The sequence below is a fragment of the Lissotriton helveticus genome, chromosome 9 (genome assembly GCF_964261635.1).
Source record: "Lissotriton helveticus chromosome 9, aLisHel1.1, whole genome shotgun sequence".
In the NCBI taxonomy this organism is placed as follows: domain Eukaryota; kingdom Metazoa; phylum Chordata; class Amphibia; order Caudata; family Salamandridae; genus Lissotriton; species Lissotriton helveticus.
The window spans coordinates 70,500,117-70,520,489 of NC_136070.1; the positions used below are offsets into that span (position 1 = coordinate 70,500,117).

General features: G+C 45.5%; 1 protein-coding gene across 4 annotated transcripts in view; it reads right to left on the reverse strand.

Moving 5' to 3' along the window:
* DPF3 (double PHD fingers 3) overlaps nucleotides 1–20,373 on the reverse strand; it is a 506,881-nt gene that overhangs the window by 11,389 nt on the left and 475,119 nt on the right. For all 4 annotated transcript variants that reach the window (XM_078659480.1, XM_078659479.1, XM_078659478.1 and 1 more), the window contains 2 exons: nucleotides 15,169–15,281; nucleotides 12,916–12,997 (listed from right to left, as the gene is read on the reverse strand). In XM_078659480.1, the coding sequence (XP_078515606.1) occupies nucleotides 12,916–12,997; nucleotides 15,169–15,281 (195 nt within the window). The remainder of the gene's footprint in view (nucleotides 1–12,915; nucleotides 12,998–15,168; nucleotides 15,282–20,373) is intronic.

Genomic DNA, 20,373 nt, shown 5'->3' on the forward strand with positions numbered 1-20,373 from the left:
GAGTTATGAAGGGTGTCGGACTTCTCTGGATTATTATTACCAGGGTCTGCTGGCTGTGATGGTCAGTCTACTGACTCTAGGCCACTGTACCTGTTTGTTAGTGGTATTCCATTCCAACCCTCCCATCGAGATGGTTCTCTATAGTTCCCCCTCTGATATGGCTCTCTCCACTCCTCCCTTCCTCTTCTCTGATAGCGAGGTCCCATTGTGTACCAGGGTCCATCATTTGGAGAGGGACCATCCGGAAATCTTGGTGGGTAAAAAAAGGAGAGACGCTTTGTGCTAATCCCCCCATTTAAACTAAAGTCCTCCCCTGAGCAGATGTGCTCGACTATTCTAGGGTCTTCAAAGGTGATTAAAATACAGTCACCCTGTATTGTTTTTTTCCCATGGCCCACCCAGGGGGCTCTTCTCACCATCAGAATTCTAGCTGAACAATAGGGCGGAGGTGGACGATTTATACTGAGCCAATGTTGGATCTTATTTTTAAGCGACCAGTTTGGTTCGGAATTTTGATCCACCAATTCTGGGACGCCAGTCATAATAACAACAAATGGACTTGCTTCTGGCGGAAGGGTAACTGGGCGTGTTATGCCCATTGGTTGTCTCTCCCTCTCTCTATTTGTTTGGGATTGTTTTGTTTTCGTAGGTATATTTATATGTTGGCCAGGGGTATTGTTTGTTATGTGTGAGGGATTTAGTGATGGGTTTTTGGTTGTTTTGTTATTGACCGCAGTCTTGTTTATGGGCTTGGTTACTACTACCAATGATGGAGTCGAATCTTTCGCTTGGGGGTTAAACAGAGCGGCTTAGCTGCCGCTGGTTTTTGTTGCTCCTGGGTTAAGTTAGGTTTTTGATTTAGTTTCATCAGAGCTGAAAGATCGGCTATCGCTGTTTCTATCTTTGTTAGTCTAGCTTCTATGGGTGAAAAAGTTTGTTGCAACAAATCTCTGATTTTTGTTAGGAATTCAGTATTATAGTTGTGGTCTAGCTCAATTGGTTGTGGGCCGTTAGGTTCTATTTCTAAGCTAGTGGAGGGTGTAATATCGTGAGTGTGGTGTATCATCACCGTATGCCTATTCCGATTTTCCAGCAGAGGGGAGCTAGGTGTATTCTCTATAATCTCAGTTAGAGATACTACTGGTTTGTCTGTTGTTATGTTACTTATATCTAAAGGTTTCTTTTTCTTTACTGCGCCCTCTCTCCTTCCTCTTGCCTGTCTTACCTCTTCCGGGGTGGGTTGCGGGGCTAAATCAGGGGTCTTCTCTAGGTCAGAAGTTAATTGAGTTTCCGAGAGTTGAGAGACCGATAGGTCGACTGTATTTGGAAGGCTCTGTCTTTTGCCCCCACCCTCGCTCTGTCTTCCCTCTCTATGGGAGACCGGCGTTCTTATGTTTGCTAGGTGTCCCATAGAGGATCTTCTAGCCTCTAAAAGGTCTTGCGATACTCTACGTTCAATAAGTAAAATGCTCTGGTCTATAAAAGAGTTTGCCCTCGTGATAAAACTATCTATAGGACCGGTAAGTTGCCTATTTTTTTCCGCGGTTTTACTTCTAGTTCCTCTCGGGGACATGATAGCAAATATGATGATATTAATAAATAAAAATAAATAACATCTATTAGTAGTAAGCCTAAATCACAACAGGGGTTAGAGGTGTGGGCCGGCCCGGCCCTAATCGGCCTCTAACGGCCTACAACGGCCCGCTCTTTGCCCGGTCTTCGCCCCGGGCTGCGTCCCGCGCTGCGGGAGAATTAGACTTTGATATAGGGGGACGGTAAGGGCAGTGGGCGGGACAACAGGGAGAGCGGACCGGAAGCTGGGAATCGGTCACGCAGGGACTCCTGGGAAATGGAGTCCCTGCAACGCTCGCAGCCCTGCTGTCTGCCTAGCCTAGTTGAAGACTCCTCAGTTCCCTTGATGAGAGACGTGTGGCCCCTCACGCCACCAGGCGATGCGGCACCCGCGAAGCGGGTGCGGCGAGGTCCGAGGCTGGGAAGGGCGAACTCTCCTCCTGCCGGTGACTTCTCACAAGTAAGCAGTAAAATGACCAGTGCTCCCGCGATGAAAGGCAGAGTAGGGGTTTAAAAAATGTCCAAAGGGCAGTGGGCGGGACAACAGGGAGAGCGGACCGGAAGCTGGGAATCGGTCACGCAGGGACTCCTGGGAAATGGAGTCCCTGCAACGCTCGCAGCCCTGCTGTCTGCCCAGCCCAGTTGAAGACTCCTCAGTTCCCTTGATGAGAGACGTGTGGCCCCTCACGCCACCAGGCGATGCGGCACCCGCGAAGCGGGTGCGGCGAGGTCCGAGGCTGGGAAGGGCGAACTCTCCTCCTGCCGGTGACTTCACACAAGTAAGCAGTAAAATGACCAGTGCTCCCGCGATGAAAGGCAGAGTAGGGGTTTAAAAAATGTCCAAAGGGCAGTGGGCGGGACAACAGGGAGAGCGGACCGGAAGCTGGGAATCGGTCACCCAGGGAATCCTGGGAAATGGAGTCCCTGCAACGCTCGCAGCCCTGCTGTCTGCCTAGCCCAGTTGAAGACTCCTCAGTTCCCTTGATGAGCGACGTGTGGCCCCTCACGCCACCAGGCGATGCGGCACCCGCGAAACGGGTGCGGCGAGGTCCGAGGCTGGGCAGGGCGAACTCTCCTCCTGCCGGTGACTTCTCACAAGTAAGCAGTAAAATGACCAGTGCTCCCCCTTGTACTTGTAAAGCGCTCTGATATCTGCAAAGATCTTGTTTGCGCTATATAAAACTTTCAAAATAAAATAAAATAAAAAATAAACCACGGAGAACGCTCCAGCTTTCTCGGAATCAGGGTTGGGAGATCCGACACACCCCTGGGAAGGACAAAAGAAAGGGTGCCAGGACATAAATGAAGAGGAGGAGAACCAGGAAGTGAGGACAACGAGGAGGCGGACGGTGGGAGACCAGAAGAGATGACCACGTTTCCGGAGGAAGGTTTAACGGTTACAGTGCGCAGAGCTGAGGGCGGAGCTTAGGGAGAGCCTGAATCCCAGAGACACCGGTGCAGAGGGTACCGAAGACGGACATCTGTATTGTGCAGGATACATCCCCAACACCTCGAGGGATGAGAAGAACACTCTTAATGCCCACACCACGACCCAGGAGACGGGACGTGGTCCAAGACAAGTAATATACAACACCCGGGGCTTCTGATGGAGCTAGTGGGGCACCCGGTTATAGCAGGCACTTGAGGGACAGAAAACAGTGCATGTGGGACTGCATGTGAGTGGAAGAAGTGGGGGGAGGAGATAGAGAATCCCCTCACAACAAGGGTTGTGGCCACAGCGTCCCACCCTGCACAAACACCCATTTTGCCTGGTGAAGGGCCCTCTGGGGATACTCTTAGAAAGAGTGAACCGTTTTTTCAAATTCCTGGTTTCTTTGGATGATTTTCCCTTTGTTTTTCTTTTATTCAACTTGAGAGTCCTGGACGAAGTTTACGCTTCCTGAAGAAAAAAGGAGATCAGTCACCCACAACTAAACCCACTGAGAGACTGAATGGGACTCACTCCCTTTGTACCTGGTTTCTTTAATTCCTCTTTAGTTCAATAAATTACGCAATACAAACCAGTACAGTGCATCCTGCCGATCCCTCAACTACTACAGGCAGTTTCAGTACAGTCATGCGGACAAAAGCCCACTTGGGTAGCATCCTAGACATCTTTGGCATCTATGAAAGTGAAGAGCTGGGTGGAGGGCCAGACTGGCCATACTGGACATCAGGCGTTTCCCCAGGAGGCCGGATGGGTGGGGGCGGTTTTGTAGTGGTGGGGTCCGGTTTTGTTACTGGTGGCCGGTTTTACAATGGTGCTGCAATATCAGCCCCCTGTAACAAAAAACGCCATTACAAGTAAGGGGGTAACCCAATACGAGTTTGTGGACCTGGGTAGAGTTCAGTATAGAAAAACAACGGTCCTCAAACCAATCCTTAATCAGAGTAAATTATATTACATTATTTTCATATTTCGGACCTAAATGTATATCACGCTCTTTCAGTAGACAATAATTCTACTAGAAAAAAAGTAGAAAAGGATGTTCAGCAGCCAATTGTACACGGAAAATACTGAGTTTATTCCGTTGAGTAACAAAGATATTCTTCTTAATTTTCAAATTACGCAATAACACTTTTATAAAGGGTTGCTTCAAGGGGAACGTGCAAAGAAGAGAGTGCTCAAAAGTTGGTGGATGGGAAGATAATCCCAGAGTAAAGTGGAAAGGAGTTAGATAGGTTCTATGTGAGATTGTTTCAGCATATCAATCTAAACGACCTGGCCCAAAATATTTTACCCGGTCTATTTACATAATTTTTACAATCACAGATTGTTATCATGTGAGGCACGTTAGGAATAGGTGTTGGTAGGGTCCAGGTGAAGGGGTATATGTTCGTCGAAGGTATCACTCTGCTTGTGTCGGTCAGAATTGAACCTCCGTAGGACGAGCCCGTGATGTTCAGACCCTATGCATATGGTGCAATTCTGACCGACCCTTGAGCGGCCGATGACGGATATTTGGTTGAAGTCCCCGTGGCAGTGAAACGGCTGTTCCTGCCCAGTGACCTGAATAATTGCAACCCCCGCATGAAGATATGCAGATGAGGAATCTCATACCACGAGTTAGTTGCCCCCATCCCCCTACATCCCTGTCCTGAAGAAGACTCGCAGGCCAAGTTTCAACTGCCCTACGTGCCACAAGCCGACAAAGGAGTAGTTTTTCACCTGTAACTCCAGTTCTGTAGTAGGGGTATCTCTGTTATAGTCATAATCTTGTGACTAGTCCCGCCCATGTGCGTGGACCCCGGAGCGATCAAAATAGTCTCTTAAGTGGTCTTCTTCTGCAGTCCTGCATAGACACTTAAGGGAAAATCAAAGACAAATAATGCAGCCTCAAACTACAAGGCTACATTGGACAGCACTTCATCTCAAAGTGAAAAAGATAGCCAAATAATATTAAATTTTACACACTTTGTAAAGTTTCACACCTAGAGAAACTCCCCATCACAAAAATGCATTATCATGATAGAGAGGAAGGGTTTGGACAGACAAGCCCCATAGGCTGCCATTGTGTGTCTGGAAAAAGGATACCGTGCCTTTAAGGAACTCTCCAGAGACCCTCGGTATCCCAGGATGCACAGCCAAAGGCCTTTTACTTTGAGTTATTTTTCAAGGTGTATAAAGCCAGGCCTGTAGCATTCAGTACATTATCGTTTCATCCACCGGGGAGGAGGTCGGGTGCTTATGACTATAACAGAGATACCCCTACTACAGAACTGGAGTTACAGGTAAGAAACTAATCCTTCTGTAGTAGGGGATCTCTGTGTATAGTCATAATCTTGTGAATAGAATGGCTAGCCCATCCCAACAAACCAAACCAGTGGTGTAGGAAACAGACAAAACCACTACTGTGCAAACAGATTTCTCAACGAAGCCTGCCCAACCTGTGCGTCTGCCCTGGCATCAGAGTCCAGGCAGTAGCGTTTGGCTAAGGTATGGACCGACTTCCAAGTGGCAGCCCTACAGATATCTGCAATGGGAACATTACGTAGTAAAGCTGTTGTAGCCGCTTTGCCCTTGGTGGAATAAGCCTTAGGCTTACCCCCTAAGGTCTTGTTAGCCTTTTGGTAACATAGCTGGATACAGGACACAATCCACCTAGAGATGGACTGTTTAGAGGTGGCAAGACCAGTCCTGACCGAACCATAATTGACAAACAATTGGTCTGACCTACGAATGTCCTTGGTCTTATTCAAGTAGAATTTCACCATCCTTCTTACATGCAGGGAATGAAGAGACCTCTCCGCCGGAGAGGAAGGATGTTGGAAAAACGTAGGTAAAGTTATCGTCTGATTAACATGGTAATCAGAAATTACTTTCGGAAGGAACTTAGGGTGAGTCCTCATGACAACTTTGGAAGCATGAAACACTGTATAGGGCTCTTGACAACACAGAGCCAGAATCGCACTCACCCTGCGGCCCGATGGTATAACCACAAGGAAGGCCGCCTTCCAGGATAAATGCTGTAGAGAAGCCTTATGAATAGTTTCAAAAGGTTCCTTCATCAACCTTGACAGCACCACATTCAGTTCCCATTAAGGCGACGGACGCCGAACAGGGGGAAATACTTTCTTCAATCCCTCCAAAAAATCTTTAACTGCAGGAATCTGGAAGACGGATGTTTGTGAAGGGCATTTCCTATACGCAGTTAATGCTGCGAGGTGAACCTTAATAGAATGGAAATTAAGGCCAGGTTGAGCTAAATGCAAGAGGTATGGAAGGATGACATCCTCCTTGCAGGAGGTAGGATCAGCGTTCTTGGACATGCACCAGATGAAGAGCCTTTTCCACTTACAGGCATAGGAAGTCCTTGTGGAAGGACTCTTAGCCTCCTTGAGTATTTCCATGCAGTTGTCAGGCAAGTTCAAGTGTCCATATTGTACTATCTCAGGAGCCATGCCGCCAAACTCAACGATGAGAGGTTGGGGTGCACCATCTGCCCCCCGAACTTCATGAGAAGGTCCGGCCGACATGGAAGCCGCAGATTGGGTTGGAAAGACCGGTGGAGCAGGTTCATGAACCACCACTGTCGAGGCCACTCCGGAACAATGAGGATGATTCGTGCTCTGGATTGAGACAGCTTGATGAGTACTGCCGGAATCAGGGGAATGGGTGGAAAAGCGTAAAGAAAGCTGTTTGACCAGCTGATCCATAGCACATTCCCCAGAGTCCCCGGTTGGTAAAACCTAGAGGCGAAGTCTCGGCATTTTCTGTTTTCGGCAGTGGCGAACAGATCTATTTCTGGAGTGCCCCATCTTTCGCAGACGTTTCCTAGAACCTCGTCGTTTAGGACCCACTCGTGGTTTTCCTGGACCAGCCTGCTGAGTGCGTCCGCCTGAGCATTCTGCACACCTGGTAGATGGGTAGCCGTTATCGTCAGTCCTCTGGCTAACAGCCAGTGCCAGATCGCCTGCGCTTCCTGGGACAGTGTGTGCTTGTTGAGGTAATACATTGTGGTCGTATTGTCCGTCTGCACAAGCAAGGAGTTGGTCTGGGAGGACGGATGAAAGGCTTTCAGCGCGAAATGAACAGCTCTGAGTTCCAGAAAATTGATGTGATACGTGGATTCCGTCTGGGACCACGTTTCTTGAATCTGTAGATGGTCTGAATGGGCTCCCCAGCCGTGGAGAGAAGCATCCGTCACAATAGTCTGTATGGGAATGTCCTTGTGTAATGGAACCCCCTTGAGGAGATTCTCTGCAGAACACCACCATCTCAGGGACTGTTGAGCGTGTCGAGACAGTTGGATCCTGTCGTCCCAGCTACCTCGTTTCTGGTCCCATTGATCCTCCAGACATTCCTGCAGCGGTCTCATATGGAGGCGTGATTGTGGTGTGAGGAAAATGCAAGAGGCCATTGACCACAGAAGAGAAGACACCGTCCTCACTGTCGTTGATGGAACGGACATTAGCGCCTGAGCCTTCCGAAGGATCAATAAGCGTCGCTCCTCCGAAGTAGACATGCTTGCTCAGAGTATTGATGGAGGCCCCCCAAGTACTGCAGGCACTGAACAGGAGTCGGAACGGACTTGGACATGTTGATGTGCAAACCCAGCTGATTCAACAGAACGGCTGTTCTGTTGAAATGCAATTGCGCTTCCTGGAAGGTGGAGGATTTGATCAACCAGTCGTCCAGGTACAGGTAGACAAACACCTTGTTCTTTCTCAGGTGCGCTGCCACCACTGCCAGGCATTTTGAAAAAGTCCTGGGAGCCGACTTCAGACCAAACGGTAGTACGGTGTACTGATAGTGATTGGTGCCTACTAGGAAGCGCAGGAACTACCGGTGTTTCCGTGCAATGGGCACATGGAAGTACGCACCCCGCAATCTGGTGCAAGGACAGCATGCAAAATTTCTCCCTGCGAATCCATTTGTTTGCTTGTCACAAATCCAGAATGGGCCTGATCTCGTTTTTGTCCTTTTTGCGTACCAGAAAGAACCTTGAGTATAGACCTTTTCCCCTTTGAGACAGAGGGACGTCTTCTATCGCCCTTTTTCTTAACAGGGTATTGGCCTTCGCTTGAAGTTCGCGCAGCTGGTATTGCGAACAAACCGGTGGTATAGCTGGAGGAGGGCTGACAAAACGAAGACTGTATCCATTGCAAACAATATTCAGCACCCACTTGTCCTGAGTAATTTTTCTCCACTCTGCCAAGTAATTCTATATGCTTCTCCACAACGGAGTGGGTAACTGACGAGGGGGAAGTAACTCCTCAGGGCTTTGACCCGGCCGGGCCCTTATGCACTGAGGAGCCTTGCTGGCTGCCTCTGCCCCTTCTGGTAGGGTTGTCGCTAGTATTGCTGTTGTTGCTGCTGCTGTTGGCCAGCTTGGCGACCTTGCACTCTCTGAAACCTCTGGTAAGAGTAACTCCTCTGGAAGGGGCGGAAGGACCACCACTGCTCCCTTGGTTTCTCCAAACCTACAGCTTTCAGCATTTCCACTTCCGCCTTCATGCGGCCCATCTCTTCGTCCGCATGAGTCCCGAAGAGGGTAGATCCCAAAAAGGGCAAGTTAGCAATCCGCTGTCGCGCCTCTGGTTTAAGAGAGGTAAGGCGCAACAGGAGTGGCGTCTCAAGTTTATGCCATGGCAGTACCCAAGAGCAGCCAGGAGAGAGGCGTGTGCCGCTGAACTGATGACCTGATTCGAGACCATCATGCCATCATTCAAGATCTCCTGGAAGTCTTCTCTCCTGTCCCTCAGGAGGAGCTCAATGAATTGCTGCAGAGACTCGCCGTTTTCATAGAGGGGGCAGCTGTACTGCAGACTTTTCTCCCCACCGAATCCATTTGACGGCTCTCCTTGTCGGTAGGGAACGTAGGCGAAGGGGCAGTAGAATGCTACTTCTTGGCCGCTGTCACAATGACAGAATCCGGGACAGGATCTGATCTTAAGAACGCTGGATCCGAATCCGGGGCCTGTACTGCTTTTGAAGCCGGTATGGCACCGACTTCACCGAGGCCAGCGTCAGAAACAGCTCCATGGCCGGTTCCTCCAGTCCTGGCACCAAAGGCAGCAAAGGGCGAGAGAGGTGCCTGCGCTGCAACGTTTCAAAGATCACAGAGGTGGAAGGGGTGGGCACGTCAGTGTGATCCCCAACTTCGCTACCTCCCTCAGCAACACATTCTGGAACGTCACAATGTCATCCACTGGTGACACTCTCGTAGGAGGAGAGTCCCACAAAGTGGGAGAAAATCTCCTGTCAATGGACGAGTCCGTGTACCTGGACCGTGACCGTTCCCTCCGCCGACGATGACGTGACCTTGTCAAAGATCTACGCTCACTGCAAGAGCGATGCCTCCCTCTGGATCTTGACCTTGGCTTTTTGCGTCTTGCAGGAGCCACCGACCCAGGAGGCTGTGGAAGCGGAAGAGGTTGAGCCGGAACCAAAGGCTTCGGTTGTGGAGGCTGAGGCGGTGGTGGAGGAGGAGGAGATGGTGGAGGTGGAGGAGGAGGAGGAGGACGAGGAAGTTGCGGGAGAGTAGGAGGCGTAGGCATCCTGGGGCTTGAGGGCGAATAGCTCCGGGAATAATCAGAGTCCGGTGACCTAAGAACTCTCCTCTTCTTACGAGCAGGCCTCGGGGAGGATGCTCTGGAGGTAGATCTCTTTGAGGACGAGCGCCTGCGCCGCAGCGACCGGTGACTCGCCGATGATGAGGAGACACTAACCACAGAGGCACTAGACACCGTTCTGGGCCTCAACTTCCTCTTCGACGTCTACTTGTCCCTTTTCGACGTCTTTCTTCTCGATGTCGCTCTTCTTGATGCCGGCGAACTACCCGACCTAGAGTGCCTTCGCCTTGACGTCGATCTTTCTCTCCTCAAAGTCGACCTTCATGTCGACGTTGACGGCGAACGGCGGTGTCACCTCGACGGCGAGCGCCTGCCTCTTCGGGACTCATCACGACATCGATGGTGTGTCGACGCCGGTGAAGTCCTCGATGTCGACCTCGTCCGAGGTCTCGACGTCCTACCCCTCAATGCCGAACGTCGACATCGCTTTGACCCAGAGCCCTGGGTTAATGGTGAACAGATGGTAGTCCTACCTTTCGATGCTGACGTCGAAGCCATAGACGTCGACCGGGACCGGTGGATGATGACAAAGTCCCTCCATGACCAGAAGTCCCGCCTGGTTCTTGATGTCTCCTCTGCTCCAGGCCTTGGAGACAAATCTTCTCCCTGTCACGCAAGGTCCTCCTTGAGAAAGAGTGACAGATATCACAGGAGTGAGGGCCATGGGTAGAAGGGAGACAGAGTATGCACACTCTGTGGGGGTTAGATTTAGCCTTCTTCCTACCACACTCAGGGCACTTGTCTAATAAAGCTGGCATTTTGACAATATAGAGGTGGCAAAACTGTTTAAAAAAGAGAGCAACTGGAAGAGGAAGACCCCAGGCGTCGAGTGAAACACTCAAATCACTGGAACAGCTCCAGAAATTGAAGATATACCCAAAAAGGTAGAGTTCTATGCTCCAGGGTCCGGCTAGCAGGAGCCGGAAAAAATAATTGAAAGTAAAAGGCCTTTGGCTGTGCATCCTGGGATACCAAGGGTCTCTGGAGAGTTCCTTAAAGGCACGGTATCCTTTTTACAGACACATAATGGCAGCTTATGGGGCTTGTATGTCCAACCCTTCCTCTCTATCATGACAATGGATGTTTGTGAAGGGGAGTTTCTCTAGGTGTGAAACTTTACAAAGTGTGTAAAATTTAATATTTTTTGGCTATCGTTTTCACTTTGAGATGAAGTGCTGGCCAATGTAGCCTTGTAGTTTTACGCTGCATTATTTGTCTTTGATTTTCTCTTAAGTGTCTATGCAGGACTGCAGAAGAAGACAGCTTAAGGGACTATTTCGATTGCTCCGGGGTCCACGCACATGGGTGGGACTATTCACAAGATTATGACCATACACAGAGATCCCCTACTACAGAACATATACCCCTTCACCTGGACCCTACCAACACCTATCCCAGACATGCCTCACATGATAACAATCTGTGATTGTAAAAATGATGTAAATAGACCGTGTAAAATATTTTGGGCCAGGTCATTTAGATTGATATGCTGAATCAATCTCACATCGAATCTTTCTAACTCCTCTCCACTTTACTCTGGGATTATCTTCCCATCCACCACCTTTTGAGCACTCTCATCTTTGCACGTCCCCCTTGGAGCAACTCTTTATAAAAGCGTTATTGCATAATTTGAAACTAAAGAAGAATATCTTTATTACTCAACGGAATAAACTCAGTATTTTCCGTATACAATTAGCTGCTGCACATCCTTTTCTTCTTTTTTTCTTATAGAATTATTGTCTACTGAAAGAACGGGATATACATTTAGGTCCGAATTATGAAAATAATGTAATATAATTTACTCTGATTAAGGATTGGTTTGAGGACCATTGTTTTCCCAGTAACAAAAACAACAGATAAGCATTTATTTTTATTTTATTTATTTTGAAAGTTTTATATAGCGCGGACAAGATCTTTGCAGATATCAGAGCGCTTTACAAAGAGTAGTACATGAGGGAGTATAGTCAGACAGATAAATCAATAGGTCAAAACAGTACAACTAGGTGGCTATAAAGCCAATCATGTGAGTAATAAAACCGCTAATACAGATAATCAAAGGGGTCAAACATGTAGTACAAATTGATGCAGAGTATTAACAGTGTCTGAGATAAAAGCTCAAGTGTATTTAGCCATGAGGATGGCCTTTACTTCATTTTTAAAGAGTGTAGTTGAAGAGATAAGCCTGGTTTCGGGCGGGAGTGAGTTCCAGATCCTAGGCGCCATTCCTGAGAAGGAGCGCTTATATGTTTTTTCCTTCCGGAATCTTCGAGGTTTTCCTCCCTCCGGGACATTTAAACCCTCCGGGGGCCAGGCAGTTCTTCTGGGGCTTGTCCGAGAATATTGCCAGGGCTGCTTTGGGGTCCCAGTCCTGCCCTGGCTGGGTGTTGGCTTAATTTTCCATGTTCTTATTAGGAAAAGGAAGTAATGAAATGGATCAGTAGTTACTCATCATTTGAGGGTCTTCCATGGGTTTCTACAACAGAGGGGGACGTGTAAACAAAGGATTGCTGTCTGCTGTCTGTTTTAAAGATAAATGGAACAGCTGGAGAAGCTGATGAGCAAGCAGCTTTTGGGCCAAAATATATGCTTGAGGGGGATGCGTGGAAGAGGCTGATTTGATGGAGAATATGCATTTTAACCATGGTATCTAATTGTAATGGGCCAAAAAATTATAGTAAGGCTTGATCAGATTCAATGTTGGAGGGACATTCGTTTGAAATTTTGAGGGGGTCCTCCTTTTTTGTTGAAGAACTGGACAATTCGTCGAGCTTGGAACAGATGTGTGGGTTGTCGAGGGTTGGAAGAAAGTACATCCCTACCTTAGCTACCTGTACATTCTATGAGACCTTTCCGATTGGTCAAGCATTTAAAAAGGAGGCTGGGGATGCCGAGACCTTTGGTACCAACCTCTTCTCAGTATAAAAGAGATATCATCTGGGTACACTAATTTATGATACATCGGCATTTACTGTTGTCAATGACCACCTAATTATTATATGTGTTTAAAAGATGTAATATTTTTGAATGTCACCGTGGCTGATACAAATAGTATATTCTAAATTTATAACCATTCACTTAATGCTTCTCCGGTGTCAAATACACAGTGGTTCACAATCATATTAAATCATCAGTTCCTTTCCCAGACTAGAAACTTGGCGAGAGAGTTCACTGACAAAACAGCAGAAGCATCATCACAGCAGGAAAGTGAATATGAATATTTTAGAACATCTGGTCCTCCATAGGTTGCATGGATGTCCATGTGGTTACCTTCTGGTGGTTCTGACATTGGTGGGTCCAGACAATACATGTGGTATCCACGGTCACAATCGTCACAAAATAGCAGCTTTTCCTGAAATCAGAAGGAGATTATAAAGTTAAAGCCAGCTCGGGAAAACAGCACAGACTGTACAGAGTTCTGCATGTTAATACAATTCCATTAAGCAGGGTCACGAGAGAGTCAAGTACAATGCACGCGGTCTACAGTAATATTTGTAATCCAGACTCAAAACGTGGTCAATCCACACCAAGCTTTTCTGGTGGTCTATGGCCTGTCCCGCCACACCATTGCAGTGAAGCTGGTGTGGGCACAGTTGGAATGGAAGGGGAGAAGAAACTGAGGGTGTGGTTTACAAAATGAGTTGGAGACCTGGTTTCTCACACTCTTCACTGCCAGTTGCACTTTTATTGGCTCTTGCAATGTCAAAGCAGCAGCAGTGGAACCAGCAGTTTTGCCTGCTATTCCAGACAAAACAGTCCATTTCTAGGTCTGCCTTTTCAATAACAAGTTGTCAGACTAACCACAATATTCACTGCTCATCAAGGTCAACATTGTGTAGCTCCTTCATTTCCAGAAAGGAGCTGCTGAACCTCCCAGTTTATGGTCTCTGCTCTACCTCCATACCGCCTAAGGGTCCACCTTATGAACTCTTTTTGTGTGTTCATAGTTTTAAGACACATCACCTTCTCCCTCTACTACAGACTGGATTACTAATCCCACACTTTGATTCTGATTGTACATTTCTGGCACGCAACTTAACCCAGGAAACTGTGCTGTAACATAATAGAAAACTGCAGCTGAAAACTATTCATCCTGTCTTCAAACAGTTAGCAACCAGCATCATTAAATATTTAGTAAAATGGACTTAACTGAACTGGTCTATCGAAAGTAATCCAAACCCAATGACATGCTTTGAAAAATATTGGGCTCCAAAAATCAGGCAAAACTTAATTGTTCCCAATAGGGCAAGTGTAAAATAGCAGGTACAACTTTACACCGTGTACAGACAATACACTGAACACGTCCCAAAAGTGAAAATAATTAGTGCTATATAGGATTTTTGTACAAGCGACTTTATGTAAAAATACATTAGTACTCATTCAACATACTACAGCTACTGCCTGTTTTTTTAAAATAAACAGTTCCTCGCAATGAAGTCGAAGTGGGCGAGCCAGCAAATTCAAAAAGAACGCGAGCTAGGCTTCTGGTTTGGCTCTTAGATTAAAAAAAAAAGCATGAGGCAAGCATTTAACAGATTCAGCATGTAGATCAGGCAACTGATGCCAAACAAATATGATAAAGACTTTACAAAGCAAAACAACTATTTTTGCAAAATTCCAGTATCTCAATTAAGTGCAAATGGCTCTTTTGTTGAACTGAATGGCACTTATGAAAGTAAATTTTTTCCTAGACATTAAACATTCAAGAATACCCACCATGCCACCGAGATTGGCACGATCTGCCCCAGAGGATTAGGTTTGTCATTTTCTCGCCAAGTATGGCCTATACCGTTATGAAATGTAAAGCAACATTATTTTATATTGAAACATGTACAAGTGAGTTTTTTGATTAGCACAGATTCTGAACTGGATTCATTTAAATTCAAAGTGCGCTCGGAATAGATGGCTGAAGAAATTTAAACATTGTGAAACAATTTGCCTTGGAGCACACTATTTGGTCAAGTGGGTTAGTAGGGGCAGAGGGGGGGGCATATTGTGCACCAGCGAAGCTGCTCCTCGGTAACATTTCTTCAAAGACACACGTGTGAAGTGCAGCATGGCTTCAGACACTCATGTTGTATCGCTATGTTTGATCTTCAGTTTTGGTAGAAGCATTCCAAATAGAAAAGCCCAATTTGAAATCTCTAGTTTAGGTAAATTTTTTTCTATGCTTCTGCAATTTTGCTTTATTAAAAATCCATTATGGACTGAGAGGGGCAGTGCCTAGCTAACTTGGGTCAGCTCTATGTGGGCCCGCCAGTCTTCTGGGACAAGGGACATGGCTGAGCCGGACATCGAGCTTGAGCCAGGATTGAGCTTTGCATGGTTTGCCTACCTTTCAATGTACCTCGCCTATACACAGCTAATGTTTTTGTCATCAATTACAAGTCTTCATAATACTACCAGAAAAAGTCTTGGTGGTGTAATGTAGTGCTTTTAGAAATATTCTAACAATCTAACCAGTTTAGACATAGAAGATGCTCACATCCAGAAGGCGCAAAATATGGATTCATTATAACTCACATCGTTCTCGGAGGTCCCGCAGAGGCTGCAGGATTTGCACTCAATGCATTGCCACTGGTAGGTTTTGACTGCTTCGGTCATATTCGCTGTGAACTGCAAACATGTTGGGTGACCTGAGCAAAACAGAGATGCATTTTTTTTAATTTCCTCTCCACGTTATCAATCCAGAAACACATGGACATGTAGATACATCACAACAGGAACCACAGCTAATTAAGACAAAAGAGGAAAAGCAGGCATTAACCCTTTCGCTGCTGGGTAGACAACTCTACCTCCCCATCCACCAGCTTAATAGGCAAAGCAGTTCTGTTCAGAGCTCTTTAACAAAACCCAAACAAAATTTGAATGAAAATGGAGGTATTGCTCAATTGTCAAATTTGATTTGAATATAGAATGTGGGTTAAGGTTGCAACGTCAAGTCACAGATTACGTGTAGTTCCCACAAATTAACAATTTCACCGAAAATGAAAAGAAAGTTGGTTCTCGATTTGACTTTTTAACCATACTTTATTTTGTGGCTCTTTTTTGGCAGGAGATTTTTTAATAGCTCTGCATCGCTGAAGTTGGGCACATAAATCAAATCACACAGCTAATCTGAGCACCCAGAGAAACGAAATCAGCCATAAACCAAACCAGAGGAAAGCTCTGCATCAGACACCTCTATTTTGAAAGATCAGTGTATTATTTCCCACTGTCTACTTGCTTGTCCATTCCTGCTTTGTAAAGCACACAGTAACAGGGTTGCACCAGGGCTAGAAGTTCTCAGGTGGCATTTGTTGAGCTTTCTTCTGAAAGATAAATCAAACATGGAAAAAAGGAAGAGCAGGTGTACTATACAAAAAATGTGGCAATATGTAACCCCTCAAAGAAGCAACTTACCAGCATTTTCCAAAAATAGAGCTTATGTTCAGGAATAAAATAAGACAAATTAGGGAGAAGGTCAGCAGCTCTTTTCATTCTGCAATAGTTTATGGTCTTTTTGAAGTCCGTGAAAAGAACTCTGAAGTTACAAGCAGAGAGGACATTTGGTCTCTGAAATGTGCATAGATCATAAATGCACACTGACCTTTGTCATCTTGAAATAAAGTGTTTTTGTTCTATTGTTGTTTCTTGATTGTCACAGCACTACACCACTATGTTACAAACTGTAGCCTCTGCTAAATCAACAGTTACCTTTTCAACAATCAGAATACCGTTGTGTAAAACTTTCTTAGAATAGCTACTTGAGAACATCTGAAAGTATGTGAGCACAAATGTACAGTAGTCTACTAATAATAGCACAGTTGTTCTAATTTTTTAAAGAACCAGCACTTAAAAACTCCAACGTAACAGAATATGGTTTTGGACTTACGAAATAAGAACTACAATACTCAGAATAGGAACCCGGTTTCAAGGCAGATAAATAATTCTGCTTTAATCTAGTAAAGATCTTTCCCTATTTCACTAGAGGGATTAATAAACGGTGGAATGTCCTATGCACATCTTTCCCAAATAGCAAAGGTACTTGCACATCTAAGCTGAATGTTTGCCTGAATGTACGAACACCCACAAACAAAAGTTATATTCACATTCGGCATACAAATCAAATCACCACCCCGAATATGGTCTAAGATTTAACTAAGTCCATGGTAGAAGCAACTCTTTAAACGGGATAGAAATGAAGAAGGAACACCTTCAGATTTGTTTGGGGTGTGGAAAAATTGATTTCTCAAACGGGGAAAATATAGTCCTCATAATAAAAAAACCAAAAGTGACCATGTACAAATGTAGCTGGGAGGCACATTTCTAACTTTGAAAATGTATACTTGAGCATGCACGCATGCAATTAGCTTGGAATTGACATTTCAGAACTCCTGCTGGAAACCTGCAACACAGATTTCCAATAATACTTCTAGAATTCACAGTGAATAACCCAAAAATGTTTACAATTTATGTAAGTGAATTTCGATTTAAAAAATAAAATAAGAATTGGACCCATGTTCTCGGCAAGGAAGTAAAGCATCAGTGACCACTATTACCTGAATTCCAAATCTATACATGTTGTATACTGCCCATATCTCATCACAAAGGTTTAACTGTGCTAAATAAATGTATTGCTAAACCATTTAAAATGGTTCTGAAATTTGCGAGCGGGCAAAGCAAGATCTTTTATCATCTCTTAACACTTTGACAAGAAAAGTGGTGCACCAGTGAAAGCAACTTGAACAGAGAAAGTCTGTTAATTGCAGGAGCAGAAATGCTAGAAAGACGGCTTGGTTGCAATGACCGACAGGGGCTCGACATTACCAAGACCGGAAGACATCTTAGTAATGTTTGATGTAATGGACCTCTGCAAATTCACCCTAACATACATTTGGAAGCAAATTATTAATAACGTTTAGAAAGAATATTGAGAAGGGCTCATGTTAAGTACGGTTGCAAAGGTGTATATATCTTATCCATTAAAAAAACATCCTGACAATTTTGCAACACAGTCTGCCGGAATTTTCCTGTGACAGAGAAGAAGATCAAATATATGCAAATTAGAATAGGAAGGAAAGTTGTTTTATAAAGCCTAGTTATCTGATAAATTCCTCGCAAGGGGCATGTCCTTTGTGATTTTCATTTCCACACCAAACAAGATCTGCTTCATATTTTACAGCTGCACCCAAACTTTCATGATGCCAAATTGATATTCCGAAGACCATTTAAAAAACAAAGAAAATGGCGTCAGTTACCGACGTATGGAAATTTGGTTGGAATTACTTTCAGAAACTTGCTGTGCTGTGACAAGATCAAGATTATCACAGCATAGCGCAATGTGAGAGTGAGTCAAGAGACCCGATAGACGGATGGACATTGCAAGCAGAGGGAGATGGGGCCTTATGCAAATTGATAGCTATGGAGGGTAGTGAAGCATAAGGAGAGACAAAAAGGCCTGTCATTTAGATTAGAGGGAACACTAGAGTGGAGTGTAAACTATATTGCACTAAAAAGTTATAGCCAGAATAAAATGCAGCTATACGTTAATATGAGACTACGTCTGTGACCTACAACAATATTGAAGACAATGCCTACTGCTTCATTCACAAGGTTCGTATGTAACCTCATTAGCCACTACATCGACTATACATCAACCATAGCTCAAACTCTAAAGCCTAACACTACCCTGTAGACTAAATCTGATTCGAACCATAACCTGAACTATTAAACTCGGTCCTAATGCCAACTCTAACCTCAGACCTAAGCTTACCCCTTACCTTTGGCTTAAACCAACCCACAGCACTATCATGGGGGGTAGCATAATCAGTGAGCTTCGGGGTGTGTGAATCCCAAATTTCCCAACTAAAAAAAGCAGTGAGCCACAGGGTGAATGGGTAAGATGGTCAAGAGTCAGTATGGACTGTTCCCATGAGGAGCAGGGTCAGGACGGACTTGCACTAAGTGAGCCTTTTGGGCTGATTTAGCGGACAGGTACTCCCTTGGATCTGCGACAGACTCGAGTTCCGCCCATCAGATTAAGGTAGGTTTTATGCCACAGTAAAATTTAGACTACACTGGTGTAAAGCCTATGTTTGATGGCCCAAAGGTATAGGTGCTATTGGATGTATGTCATCCGACCGTCCGTACAATTTAGGGTGGACGGTGGTGCTGTTTTTTTTTTCTGTTTGATGACGCTGGGTATTATCTGGCAGTGGGGACAGTAAAAAAAGAAAAAGAAAAACTACCCTCCCACACATTTGGAGTGGGGGGGGGGGTCGTTAGTTGATTTAAAAAAAAAGGAAACTCCCACTGTGCGAGCCTAGTTTTCGGGTAAAAAAATGTTTGGAAAAGTCGGACGTGTTGCTGACCTTTTGGATGGAACCTGGATCATGCCAAGCACTAGACTAGATCATACGAGGATGCTAGTTTTGCACTGCTTTTCTGCTGCATCAAGAGTGCACCTGAGGCTTCCTTTGTAGATTACCTTCCCTTCTACAGTTTCCTTTATCCTCTTTGTATGCATGTTGGAACTTTTGCCATTTCTGCTGGGTGACCTCATAGTTTTTGCATTTTGCTGGACCCTGTTTTTATTTGGCCACAGAACTCTGTGCATTTACACCTGCTAACCAGAGGTCAAGGGCCTGTCCACCCCCTTTCAACTTGATGAAATTGGCATACAGCTGATTGGCATTTTTAACTTACTTGTAAGTACCTAATATATGGTACCAAGATATATCTAAGGTATGAACGTTAAGTGTCACAAGTGGACAGCAGCACCCAATGTGCCATCCACTATAGTGACAACGTAAACATGATTGCCTGCCTGGCTGTGCAGATTTAAACTGCAAATTCGACCTCTCAAAACAACCCCTTCTGATTAACCTAAAGCCGTCCTTTTAAATATTTATAGGTTACCCCTAAATAAGATTTATTATCCAAAGGTTTAATGTTGAACATGTCCTTACAGTGAAAAGGCTGTAAAAGCTATTTGTCTGCGTGGTGGAATGGGGTGGGGGGGATCACGCGACATGTCTAGTGAATGGGTTGATGTAGACTGCCCTCTGCCTCATATTACGCTGTTCCTCTTTGTGGTTGGAGTCAAGATTGAGCTTGGATTCGCTGTCAACTTTGGTGCCGAATGCTGGTCACTATGATATCTACTTCCAAAGTCTTCAGGCACCAAGTGTCACTTTTGACACTGATCTTAAGTACTGTGTTTGGAGCAGACACTCTAGCCTCCTTCTAGGTAGACTTGGCCGGTCACTGCATGGTCTCTTTGGGCCCTTCTTTGCCCTTGGGTGGAGGCTGTTTTTGAGATTGATTCCCAAAGGAAAAATCTGCAGTGCCTACTCAATGCGTAGAGAGCTGTATCCAGTTCGCAGTGTTAGGGCTTGAAACCCAAGGTGTGGTCCTTGTCCTGGGTGTCGATGCCATGAAGGGCCTGGAGATTCTTCATCTCCAGAGGTCGGGTCATAATATAGGGTTCCACTCTTGATGAGTCTCCGGGCTACCGAATGACACTTTCCCTCCATAGGTGGAGTCGACTCCGTGACTTTCTTTGGTGGTCATGGCAGAGGAAGATTCTGTTGCGTCCATTTTTTGTGCCTCCAGTGCTGAACAGTTTTCTCTGAACAAAAGGCAATACGCACCAAGCAAGCACTTTTTTTGTATCCCCAGACCCAATTCTACTCTGACCACAAACATGTACTATTGCGTATGGAGCAGAATTTTAAAGTTTCTTTC